Below are 19,619 nucleotides of genomic sequence, written 5' to 3'. Positions count from 1 at the left end.
TGGAAGGGGGAGGGGAGGGCAGCGCGGGGCACACTATGGACCTCGTCCTCGCAGGGCCTGCTGCACGACGACTGAGGAGCCTACACGCTGGCTGCGAGAGCGCTGTCACAGGGATTACAACTCTGACCCATCGCATTCAAGATATTCTTCTATGTTTCTATATCAGGGGTACGGGCGGTAGGGTGGTCGGGGAGGTGCTGGGGAGGGAAGCGCGGGGCACACTGTGGACCTCGTCCTCGCAGGGCCTGCTGCACGACGACTGAGGAGCCCACACGCTGGCTGCGAGGGCGCTGTCACAGGGATTACAACTCTGACCCACCGCGTCGATGTTTAAGATATTCTTCTATGTTTCTATATCAGGGGTACGGGCGGTAGGGTGGTCGGGGTGGTGCTGGTGGTATGGAAGGGGGAGTAGTAGTGGACAGGGGGAAAGGCACGGGCGGGCGCGGGCAAGGGAAGGGCGGCGGTCGCCCAGGAAATCGAATCTAGCCGGGGAAATCTCATTGACACGATTCAGAGCAATGGGATTGGCAAATTCGCGACCAGCTTGCGCGCCGCCGGCCGGGCTCGAGCCTCGGCTAGAGCCGGGGCATGGCCGGGGGCTCTGGACCCCCATCGGGCTGCCCCCGGCCACTCCACGCCATCCGCGAAGATGGATCCCGGCGCCGCATCCCAAACCGCAGCGGGCCTGCGGCCGGGCCATGCGGACCCAAAAGCGCCCCCCCCCCCCCCCCCCCCCCAAAAGCACCCCCCCCCCCCCCCCCCCCCCCCCCCCCCCCCCCCCCGGGCGCCTCCCCCCGCTGGCGCAGCTCGCGCCGCACAAAACGAGGCGAGCGCGCGGTCCTTAAACAGCCCTCGGGCGCGCGCACACGACCATATATTTTTGCTCGGTAAATAAAGACTTTGGGGCTGGATTTTGATGCAGTGTGTCAACACGCCCCGGCGCGCAGGGCTTAACTCCCAAGTCAAACAAACGAGCCGGGTGCGGAGGGCGCGGTGCGGGGGCGGGGAGGACAGGTGGGGTCGCGGAGTGCGGCGCGCCGCGGGGCCCAGACGCTCTAGGGCGCCCGGTCGTACTACCTGAGGGGGTGACGCCGAGACAGAGGTCCCCGTCGACGAACGGGGAGTAGTGGTGAGGACAGGGCCGTAGACAGACAAGGGTGCCCGTCAATGATACTGGGTGCCTGAGCCAAGGATAGGGTGCCCGTCCAGGATATCGAACCAGCCGTGAACGAGGGGGCCACCTGCCCGCCGTGGATGAGGTGTTCGCTGTAGGTGGCTCAATCTCAAGGTGCTCAATCTCGAGGTGGTCGGTCAATCTCAAGTTTGTCATGGGGCTCCCTGGGCTGAAACCAGAACAGGGTGCCCGCCGTGCCCAGGCCGTGCCCAGGCCGTGCCCAGGCCGTGCCCCTGTCCCCCGGGAGCCCCCGCCGCCCCGCCAGGCCCCGCGGCGTGCTCGGTGGTGGCGGCGCGGCCTGGCCTTTGCAACACAGCCGCTGCAGCCGCTGCACCACATCCACGATGCATATTCATGAGATGCACTGGCAGCTGCAGTAGCGCTACCTTGTGAACCGTATCGCATCAGCCGCCCCCGCGCACACGTCAGCCGAGCGTGGCGCAGGCCGTGACACGGGAGCGTGACGTGGAGCAGGGACGGAGCGTGACACAGTCCGGCAGTTGCATGCCGAGCGTGGTGCAGAGCATGACACGGGAGCGTGACTGACGTGACACAGTCCGACACCTATATCGAGCGTGGTGCCGGGCATAGCACGGGGAGTGTGACACAGTGCGGCGGTTGCATGCCGAGCGTGGCACAGAGCGTGACACAGGAGCGTGACACAGGAGCGTGACACAGGAGCGTGACCGTGGGTGTGACACAGTCCGGCAGCTGCATGCCTGGCAACGCCTGGAGTGCGCGCGATCTCCAAACAAAAATACGATTGTTGATCCGTAACGCTGAGGCTGGGCTGCGCAGGCAGGCGCGGCCGGGGCCCTCGACTGGTCACGCTGCGCCGCTTAAAGCCACGCATGTGCACCACATAAAAAAGCAAATCGTGACCTCTCGACTGCTCAGTGACAAAGTCAACACGTTGGGCCGCGGCGACACCCTGCAGCCTGCGGTCCAGCACGGCCCGCCTCGAGGACAGGTGGAGAGAGCTGGCTGCATGGGCTGTTGCTGTTGGACAGCGTTAGCGCCCGGCTCAGCCAGCACAGGCTCAGTCATGGAAAGTACCGCAAATGTAAACGCGACGCGATGGGCATAGTATCGCACAAGAAGGATTTTGTGATGCCACCTTCAGTTGAGCCAGAGATGAGAGCACAAAACCATCAATATCTCCAGTATCAGCTATCAACGACCCAACTTTTGTTGCAATGCTAACAAATATCTGTCCCGAATCATGAGCGCTTAGCAGACCACTTCGATGTTAGCTGAGTAATAAGCTAGATACATACAATAGGACAAACTTGTGCCCAGGCGGTCTTCCTTAGACCATTTATGTCTTTAGAACATTCAAGTCAAAAGTGTTCATTATCTCAGCACAAAAGAAGTAACTGACGTAAGCATACAAAGATTAGTAACATAAAATATTCTCTTCACAGAGAAGGCATGCAGTAGCAAAACTATATCATTCAATTCATGATGGCATGAATGAAGATATAGGAAAAACGTACAACCAAGATTAGCGCAATCCAATTCCGGTCATATTAGTAGAACTTATTTCCAACTGAAGCACAAGTATTTCAATCTAAATGCAAAATCAACAAAAATTTCACTTAGCTTACTTTCAGACAAAAATAGGTAGATATGTGAGAACTTGTTCAAAACTAGAGATTTATAGATAAATGAAATGTCCCCACATTTTTAGGTTAAGTCACTGTCACTGAGCTCTAAAGCAGCACAATAAAATTAGTATGATACAACTAAACATTCATGAGATGAGTAAATGGTTCTAAATATAGTTTGGTAGTAATACAATAGCAATATATTGAGTAGAGTGGTCATAAACAAGTTTTGATTGAAGAAATGAGAAACCAAACAATCTGTTTTCAATGTTGTTGGAAGACAAGAAGTTGAGGTGCAATAAGAATATCGATTCACCAAGTATTAAACAACTGCACGACAAAGTAAAAGTTATTGAATAGAGGATAAAATTAAAACAGAGACGATTACCAGTTATATGATGCATTCTATGTCGGCAGCACTCCCCATCAACAACCAAAACATCACATTTTAAAACGACCCTAAATCTGTTTGACAGCCCCCCAAAATATGAGAAACTTCCTACAACATTAAATTTCACTAAGAATTTATTTTAAACAAGAGCCTAGCACCTTGCGTAGCAGAAGATTGAGACACATGTAAATAAAAACAATCTCGATTCATACAGAAGCCAAAAAGTGGACGTCAGGTCGCTCTAACCCTACTACTAACTCGTCTGTTTGGACGGTTCTTGCCGTAAAGTCCCCGAGAAATTTATATTCACCGATAGAAAATAGACTCAAGATTTCACTCACCTGGTTGTTTATTGGCTATCTTGTTAAAACAATTCTGAAATACTTCATAAAGTGCCATAGGCTCATCATCACTGGTTGCCATCTTGATTCAACCAAAGCTTACTGACCAGAAAAAATCGACTGTCTACTGTTTCACAGTAACGGCTTGGTAGGGGGCGCCACTGTCAAGAAGGGTTGTGTGCGAACAAGGGGTGGCGCTAAAGACTTCAATTCGTCTCCGGCACAAAATGGAAAAAAACATTTTTGGGAATGTTCAGTTTTTATTGAATGAACAAAATGTTGTAGTAACAGTAATGATACATTGATATACGGACTCAAAATATATAACTATGCATCTCCTTTTCTAATATCACAGATATACGCAAATCACTTTTGTATTTCTTTCCAAAAACATAGTAGTGTGGCACTAGCGTAGAAAACACAAGTCTTTTGCAGCTGTGAAGTATAAATAGCCCAAAAATTTGTAAACAAACACTAAAGGAATGGGTTTACAATGTCAGATCAAATTATTCATTGACTGGGCAAGTATGATGAATAATTGACAAATGCAACAAACATCTTAAAATATTTTTTATATCAGAAATATAAATAATAGAAAATAATAAATAATTTACAATAAGGGGTATGAAAGTCAGGCCCTAAAAAATCTCTGAGGGACCTAGCCATTTCCTCTTTAACTATATTTCGTCAAAGAAAATTATCTGAGTGCTCTGTTTTTTGACAAAATAACGTATTCTGAATTGTTAAGTTAACATCCTCACAGAAGGTCTTTCCTTATAAGGATAAATCACAGTCAGTATTGGACAAGAAAAATTCAAAATACTACATGAAAAGAGAAATAAAAGTAAACTAAACCCTACTTTCATTGGGTTGGTAATTTAAATCTAGTAATCAGTCACAAACAAAAATTAATTTAGGTACAATTAAAATATTCATCACAGTCCCAGCTGATAAAAAATATATGAAAAAACAGACTGATGTTCTGTGTTATCTTCAGTTTTATTCCGTTCAGAATAGTGCCAGCGAGTCCATTTAAATAAATTTCATGGACTTACGTGAACTTCACACAACAAATTGTGGATTTTCCTTGCTAAATTTACATCTACACCCAATGTCACAGAAATATCTCGTACTGATGAGCACCTGAAAGTTGAAAGGAAAGATAGATAAATTATTAACATATGCATTTTTAAAAAAAAATTATTTCTTGAATTTAGGGAAGTGAACACGCAGTTCTAAGCTTGCCTTTCAAAAAATTCCTCCAGTGTTGAATATCTGCTAGAGAGCTTCAATGCAAAAGCAAAATTGATTCCAGGTAACGAAGTAAAGAAGCTGAGTTTCTGAAAATGAAAGGCAACTTAAATAAATGTTACTGGGTGGAAAGAATGATATTCTTGTAATGTGTTCCAGAACAATTTTTAGACTATTATCAAGCATTGCACATGGGAAGAAAATTAAGAGGATACTTACAGATTCAACTTCATCAGACAGATTTACTGCTAGTTCAGGAACACCTTGGCAAGCATCTGTTTCTTTTCTAGCCAGCTTTGCTAAAAACCCAGCTGTTTCATCTGTAATACTAGATTCATTTAAAACACCTGTCCTTTTCCATATTTTAGGCAAAAATCATGAAGAAAAGCACTTACCATAATTTTGTGAGAAAAGAAGAAACAATCCAGCCTGTCTCATTAGGGTTGCATTAGCACAAGAAGCAGCTGAGTTCCATGGTGACAATGTGCTTGCGGGCTGGTCAGCCTGAGGAGGAGCTTTAGTTTTAGCATTTTTACCTTTCTTCTGAAAACCTACCATTGCAAGAGATTTGACACGGTCGTTTTCAATGATTATGTAAGGTTTTATAAATGACCCTCTTAACTTTTTGGTAAGTTCCTCTAGCTTTTTTCTATCCTTTAGATCTGGAAAGGAATTAAATGAAGAACATAAAATAATATTTGTTTTAAATACACATTTCAGAACTAAGATAATTTTATGAATGTTTTCCTCACCTGATGAAAAAATGCGACTTACTCCAAAACGCCAACTTAAAATAAAATCTGTTTCTAGACCACCACGCGGAACTATATCAACATTATAGTTGACTCGTAACACACGTAACAAATCGGTAGAACTAGAGAGTTGTTTTGAGGAAGCAATAATTAAAATCCGTGAGGAAGGGCGCGAAGCTCCAGGCTGAGCAGAAAGAGTTTCACCAAATTATTGACAAAAATTGACAGGTAGGTGCACTATTCCAGGAGAAGAACTTCTCTTGTCAAACCAATTGCTTTCGTGACTGTACTCACAATTACTTTACCACAAACTGCAGAAGCTGAAGGGGCTGGTTTGCAATAAGCTGATACCGCATGATCTGTAGATCTAGAATCAGCGTCACTACTAGTAATGGTAGCTTGTTTTAAATGTCCCATTGCTTGAGGCACTTCCATCACATTGCTGGCCTTGTGAGTGTGAGTTTGTACAACTTTGAGCTTTCCATCACCTGACATCACAGATGTTTTTTTGACAAATTTGGAGAAATTTTTGCACCCTGATGGACCAGCTTCATAGGTTGGGTTTGAACTCTTTGGTATTTCAGGAATATCAGGTATAGCACTGAAATCTAAATCATCATCTAGTAGCCTAGCAAGGTCATCAACAGGTTCGCGAAATTCCTCAAAATCCCTCTTTTCAACATCCTGCGGGACAACAAAAGAGTTTTCAGGAGCGGTGACCTGTTTTTCTTCAACCATTGTTTCTTCCATGATTTTTATTCGTTTTAAGCGTTTTCGTTTCCCAATTAGTTCTTCAACACTGTCATCACTTTCTGGTTCATTGTTTAGTTTCTTTGGTTGGTTATCAGATCCTCCTGCTTTCTTGAGCTTTCGTTTTTGCCTTCTTTCTGCTTTAAGTCGAGCTTCAGCAATTTCAAGGAGAGACATTTCAGGTTCATACTGAGTTGGTTCATCATCAACACAAAAAGAGTCCTGGAGAGTAAAACAATATAGATATAGTAATAGAACAAATTGTATGAAAATGTTTCTTCCAAACCAATGAGTGTAAAACTTACATTAGCATAGGTTTGATCTAATTCTTCAGCATCTGGAGCTTGTGAATAAATATCCAGGCACACATTTGGGAGATTACGCGGTATTTTAAACCTGCCCACAGCTGGACTCCTATTAACAGAAAAAAATATTTGTAGAATTACATGCTTACAAAAGTGTTCCATTTTTAATCAGATTCATTTACCTAATGGACTGTAGATATTTATCATGAATGTCTACTATTGCCTGTGATGCCTCTGGCTGAGAGTCATTGATAAAACTAGAATCAAGTTCATCCATATTAGAAGAATCTCCATCGCTTGAGCCACCATCACCATCATCTGATTCTTCAGCCTCACAAACAATAAAACCATTTCCCTATTAAAAATAAAAATAAAAATGCATTAGACAGTTATGGGAAACAATTCTTTACTAGTTTCTGATGTTTGCTAGAAAAATTAAAAACAGAATGGAGTGGTAGTTCAAGTAAGTACTGTACACACCTTTTTGGAACGCTTTTTTTTCTTTTTTGGTTTTTGGGGTCGCTTTCTGTTTTGCTGTACAAAATCATCACTGTCTGTGCTATGGTCTCTATCATCTACTTTGCTGATACTTCCTAATCCATTATTTTCATCTTCATCCAGAAATTCATTCAAGATGGAATCATCACAGAACTCTGACAAGTTTAATGGATTATTTTTATCTGTGCAACCAAAGTCGTCAGTCCTGGATATTTTTGTATCTTTTCTTAAAATGGTATCAGATGATGATGATGAGCTCTGAAGCACCGCTCTATTTCTTTTTCTAATATGTGATGAGGGCCGAGAAGTTGGATTTGTTTGACCTGACCTAAAGTTTTCTTCAGATGATGTAGTGACATTGAGGGCACAATTCTTTCCCTTTCTAGTATGTTGGATATCTTCATCATCAGATGAAAGGATTAAAATAGAATTTTCATGAGTTTCTTTAATTTTTGCTGCAGAGACCGAGGGAGCAGTTTCTAACTTTCTTGTAGAAGGTAAATGATTTGATTTTTTTGTCGCCAAGCTCAACTTTTTCTTTTTTCCTTGACCATTAAAGTTTGACTGATTGCTTTGAGCCTTAACAGTATGTCCTTTATTTGCTGAGTTTATAGTTTCAGTTTTGGTTTCAATGGTATCCAAAACATCCAAAATTGAATCATCACAAAAGTCAGATAGATTAAAAGCACTGTTCTGAACAGAAGCTTCTTCAGAAAAATCTTGTGTTTCTCTGGGAGTAGGTTTAGCAGAGATCCAACCTGTTTTGAGAGATTTTGCTTGCCACTTGTTATTTAAGGGGAACCTTTTTGAAGAAAATGATTGATTTACACTGGTTTTGCTACTAGGTGGTTTCCCAAGAAACTTATAACCTTTGCTTACTTTTGGCGTTGAGGCTGAGGCTCCCTCAAAGGATTTCTTTTTTGCCTCTCTTGCAGCATCAAACAAAGCGAAAGCTGCATCAAGTTCATTTTCAGGAGTACTGTCTCTGGATAAGCGCTTACTTAACTCAGGACTTTGAATTTCCTCAATTTCGTTTTCAGGAGTATTGTCTCTGAGGCTGCATTTTTTTAACACAGGAGTGTGAACTTCTGCTATTTCATTTTCAGGAGTTCTCTCTCTGGTGGTTCTTAAATTGTCATCCCATTTATTTTTTGGCACTGCATCATTGTTGTTTGAATTTTTAGGAGCTTGAGTTTCTACAGTGACATTAGACGTTGGTTCAACTATCGTCACAAGATCAGGGATGCTTTTAGTATTAACAGTTCCCTGGTTTTCTTCTTGTGAACACAGCCATGTGTTGTTAAATTCATCCCCAAACATACTAAAATCAACTTGTGAAAAAGAATCGGGTTGCTTAGGAACAGATACAAGTCTATTAGTTTTGTTGGTTTCTGGTTTAGTCTCATCTCTTTTAGGATCAGGTCCATCTATTGACTTTTTCTTTAACCTTAGCTTTGATGGTCTCCTAACAGTTTGGCTAGGTCTAAAAATGGGAGACATGCTTCGATCTGAAACCATAACAACTTCACTCTCTTCAGCACCATCTTGATCTGTAGAGTTATACACTTCTTCACAAATACCAATAGGTTTCTGTTGATTATGCTCAGTGGATGAGACATCATTTTTATCAAGATGTTTGGGTGGGGATTCTGGCAAATTGTTGGAAGTGACTGGCAATAAACAATCGGCCTTTACAAATATCTCATCGTCACAGTCAGCAAATAAGTCTTCTTCACTCCTTGATAATTCATCATTGTCCTCAAGCTTTGCAGCATTCATTTCATCTGAATAATTTAGGGGACTAGAAGATTGATTTGCTTTTCCTAGTGAAGATGAGCTGTCAGCTCTTTCTATTCTCAATTCTGGACTTACAGTTTTTGAATCATACATTTCCATTATCTGTGTTATGCCTCCCAAAGTAGTCTCACACATCTGACGCAATTCCTGACTAAAAGTTTTCTCCTGTTGCTTTGATTTTGCTTCAAGAGCTTTCTTTCTTATTGCCTCCTTCAGAGCATCATCGACATTGCTTGATTTTCCATTATTTGCATTTCCACCACTTACATTTCCATTATCTTCACCAGATAATGGAAACAAGCTGTCATCAAATAAATCAAAATTAATATCAAGCAGATTAGTTTTTTTATTGCTTAACTGTGATGAACTTGATACTTCCTTATCAGAAACTGTTTCTTTTTCTTCATTTTCTTTCACAATATCAGATGGTCTAGTATGTTCAGACACACTTTGTAATTCACTTCGAGAGGATATCTTTCGCAAGCGGAGAGGTGGGCGAGGTTTCATTGCTTGTTGAGAACCTAGAATTGGTGATACTTGCTCAGAAATTACATGCTTCTTCCTTGGTGGGGTGCAACTTTTAACAGGAAACTCTTCCTCTATATTTAAAGGTACTGTTTCACTAGTATTCTTCCTCACGGGTATATCATGAGAAGAATTTTCTGGTGTTAATGAAGAAGATTTTATTTTTGAAGTATTGGTTGTGTTACAGTTGTCAATAATGGGTGTTTGATCTTTACTGGTTAAATCTTTTTCTTGAGAGCCAAACAAATCATCCATTTTTGACAAACCTAGAAAGTCAAAGCTCATATCTTCAAATTGATCTTCAATTTTTACATCTGATTCTTTTTTTGGGGTCATTGTACACTCAATTTCTTCAGTTATTTCTGCCTTGATATGTTGCGTACTTAAATGTGCTTTGGGTGGAGAAGAGAATTTCTGCTTTAAAGCACTGTAATTCTTTCTGGGAGAGGAAACACTTTGAGAGGAAGAAACATATTTAGAAGGAGACACTGACAGGTCTCCCACTCCTCCACAGAGCATTCCACTAAACATTTCATCTTCAGCAATTATTTCAGGATTTGGTATAAGTGAGACGATTTTCTGACTGTTACTATCCAATGCATGCTGTTTCTCAAACACCTGCTTGGTTAGACGTGGTACAAAATTTAATACCTTATCCAAGGACTTGCTAACATCTTTCCAGGTTTCATCCATTTTCCTTCTTTTAGATTCTAGAGCCAATTTGTTGAATGACTTGCAAAGGAATAGATCATTACAGATGTTACATTCATCTTCTTCTTCCATTGTTAGATCTCTTAGTGCCTTTGATAACTGTCTGTATAATTCCTGCTTCCCAGGTTGAGATGACAATTGTGTAAAACCAGTTATGGAACTTGTGTTCAGATTATCATCATCTTCACTGTCCACACATATCACTTCATATTCTGAGGCGGGTGACTCTTTCAAATGTATGTCTGATGAAGATTTTGGTTGCGGAGGCAAGAATGCAGGAGATGGTGTTTTCAATATATGTGGCTTAGTTACAGGTTCTGGACTAGCAGGTGAGTCATCCTCATCATCCTCTATGAACATTGGCTTGCTGAATAAAGAAAATAGAATTTAGTAACTTGAAATCTATGATATGAAGACTCAAAATAAACAGAGGGGTTTATTTACCATTTAGGTTTCAATGGCTGTTGTGCTGCTTCATTTTCCTCAATGTTGATGTCTGCTTTGGGTTGAGCTTTGAAAGGAGAGTCTAAGTTTGAATCTTTTCTAGGTCGACCCCTCTTCTTAGGTAGATTGGAGTCTTTTGTATCAGTGCTAGCTGGTCGCCCACGTTTTTTGGATTTAGAAGGCCAGAGTTGAGAAGAAGTAACTTGAGAGGAGAAGCCTGTGAGACACAAACACAACATGATGTAAAAACAAGAGAACCATAGGTTTAAAAACATTAACTTTTAAGAAAAAAAACATAGGTTTACCTCTACAAAGAAAACGCTGATCACTATCTCTTCTTTCATCAGCCCACATCAACAAATCTGAGAGCATATCAGAATCAGTGGAATTCCCAACTATGTGGGTTCGCTGAAAGAATTAAAACCACATAGATGTTTAAGATGTGATATGAAAATATTCTACTGAAGGGTGAAGATAATCTAACCTGTCGAAATCGCATGTATTCTACATATGTAGCAAGATCCACATTACTTGGCAATAATTCTTGACAACCAATTTCATCTAAAACAAAAAATGCGTTGCTCTAAATGAACTGAATAAAATTGTGGCTATGTAACCATGAACTTAAATGACAGGTGTACCTGGTGTTTTAACCCAAAGTTCACATTTATCTGGAATTTTATTGAAATCATAACAACTTTGATCTTTCCAAAAGGATTTGAGTTCTTCCAACTCATCTTCAGAAAGATACGGAACTTTCCCAATAGTTGTCCGTCCACTTGTGGAGGGCTTTGATGAGCCTCCACTATTATTACTACCCCGCTTCAGGAACATTTTTCGCAGGTCCTGTTGGCCTGACTTTGGTTTGTTGGTGGTGCCTGCAATTTCCCTCTCTGTATACTCAGGCTGTACTCCTAAAGAATAAAAAACAGTATTTTGAGAAAAATAAATAGAGATAGGTAGATGTATTATAATACACACAGATGAATTTCTGATCAGAATTGATCTAATAGTTTTTACCAGGTGGTAGCATTCGAGGAGATTCATCTAACAAATGATTTGCTAGGTTTTCCTTGTTAAGCATTACAGCACGAACATTTTTTTTCTTAAATAGCCCTTGGTTGTATTTCTAAAAAGTATTTGTTTCACATAATCACTCTAATATTTCAGGAGAATATTTATATTAAATAAAGAGCCCAGTGAATGTTCAGGTTTACCTGTTCCTCCTTTCCCCGGGTCACCAGCATTATGATGCGACCATTTCTTTTCCGCCCAGTGCGGCCCATCCTTTGAACTTGACGAATAGGAGAGTTCTTGGCATCAAAACAGATAATTAAGTCCACCTCTCCGATGTCGAGTCCTTCCTCACCAACACTTGTTGAAACAAGGGTATTGTAAAGACCTCTCTTAAATTTTTCCATGATCTAAAGTTACAAAATTAAGAATGAGTACTATCGACTTAACAAAATTGAGATTGAAAATTAAAGAGTTTAATTGAAGTACACGAAAATAATGGTACAGGAAAGTATACCTCAAGTTGCTGCTTCTGAGTGATGCCTTTAGTGCTTTTGCCAACTGACTGGCCCATGAAAGCAACAGGTTTTACCAAAGGTTCAAAGTTTTTCAACATTTCACAAATTTCTACTACTCCTTCCCTGTACTGCAAGGATCCATAAAAAGAATGATCACAACCTTAAAGCTCCTTTAAAGACCAAGTTAAAGTATTATAGAAAAGTAAAATGAGTAATACCTCACAAAACACAATGGCTCTAGTAGCTTCACCTTTCTGTTGAAAACTTTCAAAGTGTGCTACAACAATTTCTTGCAAGCGATCAAGTTTAGGGTGGCCATAAATACGTCTTTTATTAATTTTACCATTAGCTTCCTGCAAGTTAGTTGTAAAGTTACAGTTACATATACACTTGTATAGACAAGAAACAAACCCGGGATAAAATTATGTTGCTAAAATAACCCAGTCAAAAAGGAAACCTACCTCATCAAGCTCAACTGGATTTAGAACACCATCAATTTCATTTATTAGAGCCTTTACATCCTCGTCTACAGCCAGTCTATTGGCAACTGCATCTTTCTTCTCCATAGCAGCTGCAAAATTAAAAATTTGATTCCATGCAAAATTAAGATTTAAGTTTGAAATAAATTATTGTTTTTTTGAAAAATAACTTTTTAAATGAATTTACTGCTTAATGGAAACTTACCTTTCAAATGGTTGAGAAGTAGTCTGAGGCCATATGTGCTAAGAAGTTCAAGTCCATGAACAAACATGTGAACAGTAGCAAAGTCAGTATTTAGTTTATTTTGCTCCTCTCGACCTACTGAATTTGCTTCTTCACGTCGAAAATTCTCCCATTCTTTGAGAACCTAATGGTGCAAGAGATAAAAGAAAACAAATGCTATGTTTCAACCTAAATTTACTACATAAAATATTTGGTGAAATTTCACTTACTGTGAATCGAGGCATATTGCTGATGTTTCCAAACAGAAGTTTACGTTGTTGCAAGCGCTGCGCATATCCAGCTGCAATCTGACACAAGCATTTATGATAATACAGCTTAAATTCAAAACAAATAAATGCTTGGGGTCCAATCATTACTTACTCCAACAAATTTGACCCTTATTCGGTTTATAGTCGGTCCCACATCAACAACCATTAGTTCAAGATTTCTTTCATGTGTGTACTTAGTAATATCTGAGGAGTCTTCTGTTCTTACTTCTATGCGGCTGATCATCAAATTGCTCAAAACCTGTTAAAAATGAAACCAGTAGAAAATTTTAGCAGTGCTACAGTGCTACAATGAACATCTCCATTGAAGCTCATCAAAAACCTTTTGAACAGCTTCTAAATCACTCCCAGGGGTGGCAGATAGAGCTAAAACTCTATAATTAGCATTATATGAATTCAGAAGACGAATCACCTACAAATCAACATTAAATTGTTAGATTGTCAAACTGCGCACAAACAGGATTATTAGTAATACGAAAATATACTTTAGCTTTTTACCTGAGCATAGGCATGGTCCCCTAATGCTCGGTGGGCCTCATCAATAACAACACACTTGACAGAAAGAGCTGGACAAATATTTGCACTCAGATCATTTTGAACAACTTGGGGAGTCAGGAAAAAAACTCTCTTTTCTTTCCATGTCACTGCTCGTAATTTACTCTGCAGTGCACCTAAAATAAATTTGAAAAAAATATCAAAATATTTTCAAATTGAACAGTGTTCAAATGGCACTCTTATGTAGATATATTTTAGAATGACCTGTCATTTCAGCAGTGTGGGATTCAGGGATGCCCATTATGTTAATGCAGTTTTCAATCTGTTGTGCAACCAGAGGTTTTGTAGGAGCCATGAAAATAATCTTACCCTTAGGGTACCACATGTAAAAGTTATACATGACAACAGCAGCAATAAATGTCTTTCCAAGACCTAAAACAGAAAAGAGGGGCACTCAAGATAAGTCTACAATATTATTACCACAAGACAGAGGCAAGTTTCACAATTAGGATACCTGTGGGAAGGCTGACAAGTGTGTTATGGAATAGGGCTGTTTCAACAATGCTTCTTTGATAAGTTCTGACAGGAAACTTGTCATTTTTTGGATAAACCCAAATTTTACCAGAATTGAGATCAAATCCTTCAGCTTCTGGACCATCATAAAGCTCACTCTCTTCAACTTCAAGCTTTGCAGGTGGATACGGTTTCTTGAAAACATCCCTCGGGATTGAGGTTTGAGCACTGGTGCTTGGGCCAGGCAATCCATCATCACTGTGACAGAGCATTAGTTATGATAAACACATATTCTTAAAAACTAACAGCAGTGTAGAGATAAAATTACTTTTTCCTACCTAATTGTGACTGGTGATAAAACACGTTGACTTAGGCGAGGAAGTTCTACTTCCTCATACAATCTACCAAAAACACAGTACTTGAGTAAAAAAAGTGTTTGAATGAAAATTTTAATTAAAAACTAGAAACATTTATCATTACCTGGCAGACTCTTCAAGGGCTCGTCGAAGCTCTTCATCATTGTCGTCGTCCCACATGTCGGTTGTTATACATGGGGAGAAAAAGTAGAGCGTTTACTTTCTCTCATGTCCTGAAAAACCTCCTGATATGATAGGAAAATGAGTTCAACCAGGACAAGTTAGTCCTAGAAGGTTAAGTCCAAAGCCTGCAAGTGACAAACAATAAATGTGAAGTATTATCATAATTACCACACTTAGATAAAATATGGTTAAGTTAATGCATTGACCATTTTTGCGTGTATTATGGTGAGGCATAACAACATCGAGTTAATACTTCAACACAGATCACAGTAGAACATAACCTAACGAGTACCATGGTCTTTCGGCAACTACTAAATAAAGAGTTACATACAACAAGGGAATCCCAATGACATCCAAACTGAGCTATTCCTATAATATCAGTCTGTTATAGTTTCGCTAAGTCAAGCCTCAACTTGTACCTGGCCATTCTAAATCCAAACAGATCAGCAAGGTTTGTTTTGAACTTTCAGAAATCAAACTACAAAAGAGTGGCGGGTACGGGTGAAGCGGGGTGGTGGGGGGAGGCGGGGGGCTGACGAAGGAAACGTTGCTGCCCTCTGGATGTAGAGGTAGGCACCACTGGCAGCCGTGGCCATACTCCACGCCACGCATGGCTGTCTGCTGCTCGTCGATACTCCTCACGCTGGACAACATGCTAAACTCAGTGGTTGGGGGTTTAAATATCGCATATATAGCTCGCATTTTTATCATTTTTTAAAAATGTAGTGTTTCTAGTTGGTCACTGATTCGAATATCGCCCGAAGAACCCCCTTTCCACTCTCCTTTAACACAGCCTCCAAGTGATCCCCCGGCTGTGGCTACAGTTTTTCTCACAAAAGGGGGGGGGGGAGGAGGGGGCGTCAGTGGCGGCTCCAGGCTCGGGCGAAGCTTATGGCTGTGTCGGTGGTAGCTACAACTATGTGTGAGAGAAGCATCTCTGTCTAAGCTAAGGGGGCAAATTACAGATCTGTATTTGTGTTTCTTCACCAAGGGAAATTTTGAATCAGGTTGAACCCACGTTATATCCATGAAACTTTCTCGTTCGGCTGGAAGCGGCTGTTCTCACTCCGACTACCGAAGTCACCAATGACTGCGGTGGATGAGGAAAGTAGGTGCGGGCGGGTTTGCCTACCCGCTCTGCCCGTAAGGCGCTGTAGCCCCCTGGGTAGGCAAACCCGCTCGCACCTGTGTCTTTAATGCGCTTTTATGAAACACCCGGTACGTACTCCCCCACTATTATTTTTCAATTCTGGTCGGATGGGGGATGTGCAGAGGGGTGTGAGAATTTTCGGCGCCGAGTGGACTTTGTCTTTTGCCTATACACTGGAAAAACTAATGTTACCGAGGGAACGGCGCGTGGTCAACTGCGGGCATGGCCTGGGCGCCCGAGGGAACGTTTTCATCATCCCCCGTAGCGCCGTTTTTCCAATGGGCATTAAAATGAGCAAAAAAGGTAACACACTCCTGGCGCATTTAATGCGCATTAGTGCATTGAATGCGCATTAATGCGCATTGGCGCTTATGGGGAAGTGACCAAGTCAGGTAACGTTCCCTGATGCAACCTATACGTAAGTACCTCATGCAAAAAGATAGGGCTATCACAAACAGGTTGCATCACCAAACGTTTCCTATGGTTTGGTTGCGTCAAGAAACGTTACCTCGGTAACATTAGTTTTTCCAGTGTACAGTCTGCTGTGGCCTTGTCGAGTGTAGCCACAACTATGTAGCTACAAACAGGGCCGTGGCGCCAATGGCTCCTGCAGCCCAAGAGAGTATGCAACCCCGCAACACTGCAGCGCGTAGAAACGCACCTTGTCTTTTCTCCAGCGCGGCCCGTCAGTCAGTGGGTGATGAAGAGGCTGAAAACCTTTCAGTGTGAAAGGCACTTAACTTTTCCTGTGCCAGGTGGCTAGTTTACCGAACGGAAGCGCGCGGGCGGGCTTGCCTACACTGGTAAAACAAAGGTGTGAAATCACACATTTTAAAGGCATGAAAGTTCTAAAGGCGTTCACGTTTTAGATTTTTCGATGTAGTTTAGTTTTTCCACACGTAAGCGGAAGCGGAATTGTGGGCTCAACACGAAAATATAAGATCTACACAAACCTTGGTTTGCTTCATCAGAAAATATTTGAGAAAAAGCAAAACGTTAACGCCTTTTCACTTTAACGCCCCTCGAATTATGCGACACAATTTTTTATTTGTATTGAGGTGTACACAATTTTTTGGACTTGAAAAAGTTCACTAATGTAAAAATTAGAGTGACAATCGGGTGAAATCGGGCTTTGCTGTTCGGTTTGCTGCCTGCTTCCCGACAGTACTCCCTTAAGCTGATGGGCTGGGAGTGATGTCGGGAAGCAGGCAGCAAACCGAACAGCAAAGCCGATATCACCCGAGCGGGTAGGCAACGCGCCCACGCGTAGGAATGCGGTACAGAAATGCTCGGGGTGTCAGGAATCAGCCACCTAGTTAGTCGTACTGAAGAAAGAAAAACACAGCTGTGTCGGTGTGCTGATCTTTCGTCAGACGGACTATACAATCGTCTCACACTTGGGTGAAGCTTGTGTTTCATAGTTAACGTGCCAAATTTTGATTTATCAAGAGTCAAGTTGTGTTTCTGGAAAGAAATATTTTGTAATTTTTCCGGTATAATAATTGTATCTACTATTTTCAATACCTCCTGCGTTTTGGCTCTTGTACGTTTCTGCCATCTTACAAAAAGTGTCTGAATTATCGACGAAGGGAAGAGTGTTGAAGGAAACGCTACTGAACAAAGCTATGCTCTTTATTAAAGCGAAAGATAGCTAGATACATTTCATTGTGGATAATGAAAGAGGTTGTCATTCAATCTTGCAAAAGGGTAGCTCTCCTTGACGCAGCGTAATAAAAATCGATTTTTTTTATGACATCGACTGAACTTTATAATGCGATTCATGACCACCCTACACATCTAGCTGATCTACACAGTTTAGGCTCGAAAAATATTTGCAATGCCATGCAAATGAGATAAATCGTTCGAACACTCTGTTAAAATTCGGTTTCGAGAGGTCCAAGCTTCTGAGGATACCGAGCACGCAATAAGAACCGCTATATCGTCCTCTTTTACAATGAATGAACAAATGTATTTCCGATTCCCATTGTGAGGAACTCGAAGAAGGATCTGTTAACAAAAATAAAAGTGCCGTGCAGCGGCTTAAAAAATAAAGAAATACAATTACGCCTTCTAAGAAAAAAAAACTATTATTTTTGAAGTTTTTTTAAAGGTGTCTCGACATTTAACGTAACAAACTCTAACAAGATCAATCAGTCAACAGGTAAGTAACGGGAAACAGGCAATCAGTATAACAATCGTAAAATGATAAGTTCAAAACGAAATAAAACTTAGCATAATCTTAAGAGTAAGTCATATCATGTCAGGAAATGGAGCGACTGCGACGTTCACATGGGGAATGCCCACAAGAGCGTCGAGCCATATTATTCCTCTCATTTCGCAACACTACTATTATTGTCAATACACAGCAGATATCAGATAACAAGAGTGTCAATCTGGCTAGAGTATTTCATATATTACATATTACCGCCGCTCCTCTTATTTCATAAATCTTAAACTTGTCTTAACACATGTTTAGACATGTTAATATATTCTTAGACGTTACACTGCTCTAATATTACATTATTTTGGAAGACGTTGATTTTGTTGTTTCAACCGCCCTAAGGCTCGTTTCTTAAAATTCAAGTAAATTACAATAGTCCACTAACATTGTTCACATTCGGTTCAACATATACGAACAACATCCTGAGGATGGTCAGTCTATTCTATTGAAACCCCGTCGCCCCTACAGGAAGGACAATGATGAATCAAGTGCTCCCCCTCCTCTTGTTTCCCCTCCCCTCCCTCCCTTCTTCCCCCCCCCTCTCTCTCTCTCTCTCTCACTTACACTCCTCGCTCGCTCTCTCGCCCCCATTCCCTTCACTGCACTACAAGCTCCAGCACAATAACTCAACCTAGCCAACACAACAATAAACCTAAACTCAATCTGGATATATCGGTGCATATTAAAAAGCGATTGCATCATTGTTGCGTTTGAAACTTACACTATGTCCAAGATACCCAAACATTTAACACAATTATCACAGAAAAAATTCATAAATTCACTCACAAAAACATTTTTGAAGCTTAAAATCCAGAGTAGTTTTTAATGCCAAGAGAAATTTAAACACGCAGAAAATTTGTGTTCATTATAGTCGAAATTCTTTTCAAAATGGAAGAAAAACCTGAAATTTTTCGTTTTTGAATAAGCCTAACGGAGTAATAAACAAAATAAAAAAAACAACAAAGTTGACCATGCCTTAGCCAACCGGGCCAGCACAACTCTTCCTTTGATATGTGTCGTATTTCGAACGAGACACTACACAACCACACAGTGCAGCTTTTCACATTGTTTAACAATTGACAGACCTGAAACTCGTTTCCTTACACCACGGCTTTTACTAGGAAAACGCCTCACTTTCAAATTCACCTTCTGTCACAATTTGTTTCTATCACTCAGTTTTGGCCTTCTCTGATATGTTGATATCAAATCAGTTTTGGAGCGATGGGGGAACAAATCAGCTCGACGTATCTACTCCCCCCCCCCTCTCTCTCGCTCTTTCTCTCTCTCTCTCTCTCTTTCGCTCACTCGCTCACCACATGATATGTTTTCCGCTGATATTTGGTTGTTTTCTCACGCGCTCTACAAGCTGCTCGTAAGCAAGTGACGAAAGCCTTAAGGCATTGGCGTATCGGGCTATCGCGGTACAGAATAACAAACAGACGAAATAAGAATAAGAAACGTGGTTACACGTTGTTTTTTATCTTTTCATATTACCATCCTAGGTTGAAGCACTGAACAGACACACGCGCAAACACGCCCCCCTCCCTTAAAATAAAAAGTTCCCAGGTCCGAGATAACACACACTCGAACACAAACTCACACGCACACACACATACACCGTCGTGGGCTCC

General features: G+C 41.3%; 2 protein-coding genes across 5 annotated transcripts in view; both read right to left on the bottom strand.

The window, feature by feature from the left end:
* Positions 1 to 3,649, bottom strand: part of LOC113207493 (transcription factor 12) — a gene marked incomplete in the record, with an annotated part of 161,766 nt that extends 158,117 nt beyond the window's left edge. The window contains 1 exon segment of the mRNA XM_052265613.1: positions 3,517 to 3,649. Within this exon segment, the coding sequence (XP_052121573.1) occupies positions 3,517 to 3,598 (82 nt within the window).
* A 420-nt stretch (positions 3,650 to 4,069) lies between these two features.
* Positions 4,070 to 15,129, bottom strand: LOC113207503 (uncharacterized). Of its 4 annotated transcripts, none has more exons than XM_026424103.2 (28): positions 15,037 to 15,129; positions 14,559 to 14,742; positions 14,417 to 14,479; positions 14,080 to 14,336; positions 13,830 to 13,997; positions 13,569 to 13,741; positions 13,393 to 13,482; positions 13,165 to 13,311; positions 13,014 to 13,091; positions 12,766 to 12,928; positions 12,543 to 12,652; positions 12,300 to 12,434; positions 12,081 to 12,209; positions 11,767 to 11,973; positions 11,570 to 11,678; positions 11,191 to 11,463; positions 11,034 to 11,110; positions 10,855 to 10,957; positions 10,550 to 10,766; positions 7,055 to 10,472; positions 6,757 to 6,929; positions 6,575 to 6,683; positions 5,814 to 6,491; positions 5,520 to 5,703; positions 5,163 to 5,429; positions 4,987 to 5,087; positions 4,762 to 4,856; positions 4,070 to 4,659 (listed from the first exon to the last, which is right to left on the bottom strand). In XM_026424103.2, the coding sequence occupies exons 2-28, from the start codon at positions 14,612 to 14,614 to the stop codon at positions 4,560 to 4,562; spliced, it is 7,680 nt and encodes a 2,559-aa protein (XP_026279888.2). In that variant the 5' UTR covers positions 14,615 to 14,742; positions 15,037 to 15,129; the 3' UTR covers positions 4,070 to 4,559. The 4 variants fall into 4 exon arrangements, with proteins under 4 accessions (XP_026279888.2, XP_026279890.2, XP_026279891.2 ...); XM_026424105.2 differs by having other exon boundaries at positions 14,949 to 15,122; XM_026424106.2 differs by lacking the exon at positions 15,037 to 15,129 and adding an exon at positions 14,824 to 14,962.
* Positions 15,130 to 19,619: the final 4,490 nt, after the last annotated feature.

The sequence above is a fragment of the Frankliniella occidentalis genome, unplaced genomic scaffold (genome assembly GCF_000697945.3).
Source record: "Frankliniella occidentalis isolate FOCC.00 unplaced genomic scaffold, Focc_3.1 Scaffold28, whole genome shotgun sequence".
Lineage (NCBI taxonomy): Eukaryota > Metazoa > Arthropoda > Insecta > Thysanoptera > Thripidae > Frankliniella > Frankliniella occidentalis.
Note: the sequence above shows the minus strand (reverse complement) of the source record. Positions and strands in the feature narration are given on the sequence as shown.